This window comes from Triticum dicoccoides, chromosome 5A (genome assembly GCF_002162155.2).
Source record: "Triticum dicoccoides isolate Atlit2015 ecotype Zavitan chromosome 5A, WEW_v2.0, whole genome shotgun sequence".
NCBI classification, from domain to species: domain Eukaryota; kingdom Viridiplantae; phylum Streptophyta; class Magnoliopsida; order Poales; family Poaceae; genus Triticum; species Triticum dicoccoides.
Genome location: NC_041388.1, coordinates 386,735,241 through 386,739,932, shown reverse-complemented (window position 1 = coordinate 386,739,932; position 4,692 = coordinate 386,735,241). Strand labels below are relative to the sequence as shown.

The 4,692-nt window shown below is 49.6% G+C and overlaps 1 protein-coding gene across 1 annotated transcript; it reads right to left on the bottom strand.

Moving 5' to 3' along the window:
- Positions 1-416: 416 nt before the first annotated feature.
- Positions 417-4,419, bottom strand: LOC119301706 (cinnamoyl-CoA reductase 1-like). The gene is made up of 5 exons (XM_037578692.1): positions 4,156-4,419; positions 3,908-4,062; positions 3,619-3,807; positions 2,342-2,694; positions 417-851 (listed from the first exon to the last, which is right to left on the bottom strand). Exons 1-5 carry the CDS (start codon positions 4,307-4,309, stop codon positions 656-658), a joined length of 1,047 nt encoding a protein of 348 aa, XP_037434589.1. The 5' UTR covers positions 4,310-4,419; the 3' UTR covers positions 417-655.
- Positions 4,420-4,692: the final 273 nt, after the last annotated feature.

Genomic DNA, 4,692 nt, shown 5'->3' with positions numbered 1-4,692 from the left:
GCCGTCGGCCCCTGGCCGTAGGCATAGACCGCGAGTCCGGTAGTGCCTGAAACTTGAAAGTTACACCAAGACACCTTTTCTATAACCACTCTTCTGTCCTTACCTAAGATAGCTTTCTGCGTATCTTCTAGATAGATAATTTTGTTACTTTTGTTTTGTTACTCGTATAAGTTAATATTGATTTCGCTCATGTTCTCTGGTATCCCCTTTCTCATCATACCCTACCTACCACTATTGTTCTGGCAAAAGGCTATTTCTTGAACACTTAACACTCTTTTTACCATGTATCTATATGTGGAGAAGGTCCTGCAAGCTTCCTTGTTATCTAAATTCCATGTATTAGTGAGTAGTGACATTCGATATACTGAAAAGATACACTGTTGCCATGTGAGGCCATATCTACTTGTGAGAGAATGTTCAGGCACAAACAAGCAACTGCATTGCATCAATAAAGAAGGGAAGGCTGGCAGCAAACCCAAGGAATAGTTTGCGAAAGCTCACTTTTAAGTGTTGATCATCGAAGCCGATACATTACCATGTTTGCTTAGTCCACATAAATAACACGATATTAGATAGGATGTATACACAAGCAGACCACATATGATGTCCCACCGCGTTACAGAAAAACGTGAACCGCGCTGTTTCTTCAGCACCATCACGCCGTTGCACCGTCCAGCTCTGCTGGGAGGATGATATCTTTCCTCGGCGCCGGGAGGTGCCCCTTCTCCTGGAGGCTCTTCACCGTCTCGTACAGGGAGTCGTTGACAGGGGTGAACTGGAGGCCAAGGTCCTGCAGCTTCTGGTTGGACATCTTGTAAGGCTGCTTCCGTGGGTTCACCTCGTCAGAGCACCTGAGCACAACCTTGACACATGTCACCAAAGATGCCGCATACACCAAAGATGCAGTACACTTTAGTGATCTAAATGCTCTTATATTTCTTTACGGAGGGAGTATTATGAAACTGCAGCAGGTTCCATTCATTTTACCACTTATCATTGCGCCGGAGCAAAATCAAAAGTATTGCTCCCTTCGGTGGCACTACAGACGAATTTGTCATTCTCCACCATCCGTTCCAATTAAGAACAGTCACTACTCACCACATCAGCAAAAAGAAAGGTCACTGCTCACTAGATCAAAGGTAAGGTAGGAAAAGTGTTTTTGGATGATCACACAGCACAACAGTTAGTTCTGATTTGCTTACCTAAGCCAATAATGGCCCATATGACTGCACTAGCATGCTGCTGAGCTTACTGTGTATGATGATCACACAGCACAATTGCTCGTTTTAAACAAGGCATCAGGTCATCAGGAGCAGAAAGCTCAAGCTACGTGATTTGGTTCCTATTTTAAACTCAGGAGCAGAAAGCTCAAGCGACATCATTTGTCTTCCTTTTTTATAACCGGGATATGTTATTTAGCCAAAGTGCACAATTTTTAATATGATCACTTGGCACTTCACTACTTCCTGACCATGAAGCTTTCCCCTAATTGCTCCACTTGTCAATTCATAGGCCATGAAGTGTAATTAATTTGATCGCTCCAAAAGGACAGAGGAACTGAGTAAGCTATTGCCAATCATTGAGTAGACAAATATATATTTTTTGTCTAAGATATCTTGATGCCACATTTTCTACTAATTTCAACTACTACCACTTTTCAGGCTCACACTCCACCAAGGACAGACATTCAAAGTGGGTTTGAAACTGTCTGGAGAGGTCTACTTCTTGATGGAAGTGCTTCACAGGTACTTCTTATTTCAGTTTTTCATTGCTAACATAAACACTATTACAGATTAGGTCAGATCTTTTTTACTACTAGCTTACGTACTGATCAAACTGAAGGGTTTGTGTCAGTGTGCATATTATCTTGCCTGCCAGCGAGGGAATGCCCATTTACACGTCAGGACAAGTGTTCCAGCCAGTATGCTTCACTCTTACACATGACAGTTTAAAAGCTTTATATTCCAAGTCGTTTCGCGGTACTAAGTGCAAGAAAGCCTAGGTCTCTTTTCGTGGCGTCACCAGTGAGTTCTCGTTCACCCGCCGCACCTACTCCTAGAGCTTTAGTGATCAGTAAGCCGCTCTGCACTCTCGTCCCTACTTACCAACCTAGGGTGGGACCCACATCCACCTTAACCAAGCACTAAATAAGATTTCCAAATCAGAAGCACTCATCAAGTTACTAGCACCCCTACTAACCAAATTAAACCTTAAATCCTCAAGTAGAGCAAGTAAATCCTCTGAAGTGAGATTTTGCAAGATCAGAACATGAGACAGCTAGGTAAAACAGAGCAAGAAATGTTGCGAGAACGTAGGGAGGATGTTGCATGCGGGCACTCACCTTGTTGGGACGGGGTACTCGGGGAAGAGCTTGCCGAGGATGTGGACGACGTCCTCGCGGTGCAGGACGCGCTCGGCGCAGAGGTGGCGGCCGGAGGCCCCGGGCGCCTCGAAGACCCGGACGTGCGCGGCGGCGACGTCGCGCACGTCCACGTACGCCTGCACCGCGTTGGCGTACTTCTTGGCGGAGCCGTCGAGGTACTTGAGGATGTGCGCGGCGCTGGCGTTCACCGTCGGCTGCAGCAGCGGCCCCACCACCAGCACTGGGTTCACCACGACGAGGTCGACCCCGCGCGCCGCGGCCTTCTCCCACGCCGCCTGCTCCGCCACCGCCTTGCCGTAGCAGTACCAGTTCTGGCGCACCAGCAAAAAAAAATAATCTCGTCCATGTCAGAGGTTCGGAGCTGACGTCATCCTTAGGCAATAGTTACGCGACAGCGCGCATCTTGCGGGGCCGTGGTGAATGCTTTTCCCTGATTTTCTAGTCGACATCCGTGTCCTACTTGCACAGAGGCTTTCGATCAACTTCGCAATCAAAGAGGCTTGTGCTACACCATTATGGGAGGAATGTAATGATATACTCGTCGATAATGACTTGCATCAGCCGTGAACAAGATTGACTCCGAATCCTGTGATACGTCTTCGCTTGATCCGTTGGTTAATCGTCTTACCCAGATGTTATATTCTGGAGTTGGTGGTGAAAACGACGCTCCGCTTTCCCTTTCCGTACGTTGGAGGAAAGAATTGCACGTGAGTGTGCGACATGGTGAACGATGTTGCCGAATGTTTGTGTGAGCTTCCGAAAGCAAGATGCCGGCTGCACACGCGTTCACCAAAACTGCGTAGTGTACTTACTGTTTATGCGTGCGGCCAATTTCGACATAATTTAGAATGCCAGAAGAGGACTTCTTAATCGGTATGAGTACGGTACCAAAAAAGAAGCAATTTCTCATCGACACACGTAGGGCATAGCATTTTAAATCTATATATAATAGTCTCTTTTTTGTCGTTGTTGTTGAGAAAACTTTTAAAATCTAGATATTATGTTTCGCTTGTGCATGCAACAGCTCATACAATTAATCATGTCCTGTTTGTGTTTCGATCACAAGAGGGCATGTGATTAAACCCATTAATTTTCTGCCTATTCGGTTTTTTGGAAGGGATTTTCTGCCTGTTCTGGATGGATGCAACTAACGAAGACTTCTGAAGATTCATAAAAGAAAGATAAAAGAAGACTTCTGAAGTGGAACAAAAGCCGAAGGGGACTGAACTGCTGACCTTGGTTTTCTTGCAGAATTCAAGGTCGCTCCAGCAGGACTCGTCGACGACCACGTCGGGACCGCGGTTGGGGTCCATGGTGACGGCGCCGATGGAGGACGTGAACACCACCCGGCGCACGGTGCCGGCGTCCGCCGCCGCGTTGATCACGTACTCCGTGCCCCTCACCGCCGGCTCCACCATCTGCTCCTGTTCAGACGTACGACCGAGTTCACCGCAGGCGTGAGCAACTGAAGCGAAGACACATCAGCACGCAACGAACAAGGACAGGGCAGGAGGCGTGGCGTACGGGGTCGTCGGTGACGGGGGAGGCGGTGTGGAACACGCCGTGGCAGCCCTCGACGGCGGCGCAGATGGCGTCGTAGTCGAGGAGGTCGGCCTTGCAGAGGACCAGCCTCTCGGCGGCGCCGTCCAGCGCCCTCAGATGCGCGTTCTTCGGATCATCTGCAGCATCACGCACGTCAATTTAGCCCCGAAGTTAAGCAACGCAGTAATGTCGTCGGTTACTATGAACTTGAATCTGGATGGTGCGCGTGCCTGGGTTCCTCACAGTGCCCTTGACGGTGTAGCCCCGCTCCAGGAGCAGCTTGACGAGCCACGACGCGATGTACCCGGCGGCGCCGGTGACGCACACGGTCTGCCCGTGCCCGGGCAGCTCCTGCGCGGCGGCGGCGGCGGCGACGACGGTCATTGTTGCTGTCACTTTTACACTGCCTGTCTAAACAAGATTGTTGGTGAGATGGAGATGCCACGTACGAGCTACGGGTAGAAGAAGGAGCTCTACCGCTGCTGGTTAAGTTTGGGGCGTCGCCAACTTTATAGGGCCGGAAAGGGAAGTGGTTGAGAGAACGAGAGGGCGGAGGCCGGCCATGCGCGCCGGTGGCCCCTATGGACGGCGACGCCGAGTTAGGTAAGGCGGTAACAGTAATACGGTAGTACGTAATAAGCTTCCTGGTTCTCATGGCTCCAATGAATCATTAGCGGGTGAAACTTACGCCCCTTTGCCGGCCTACACCAATGCGCGCGACCGACGGAAGGTCTGTACCACCGCCACCAACTTTTGCAGCCAGTTGT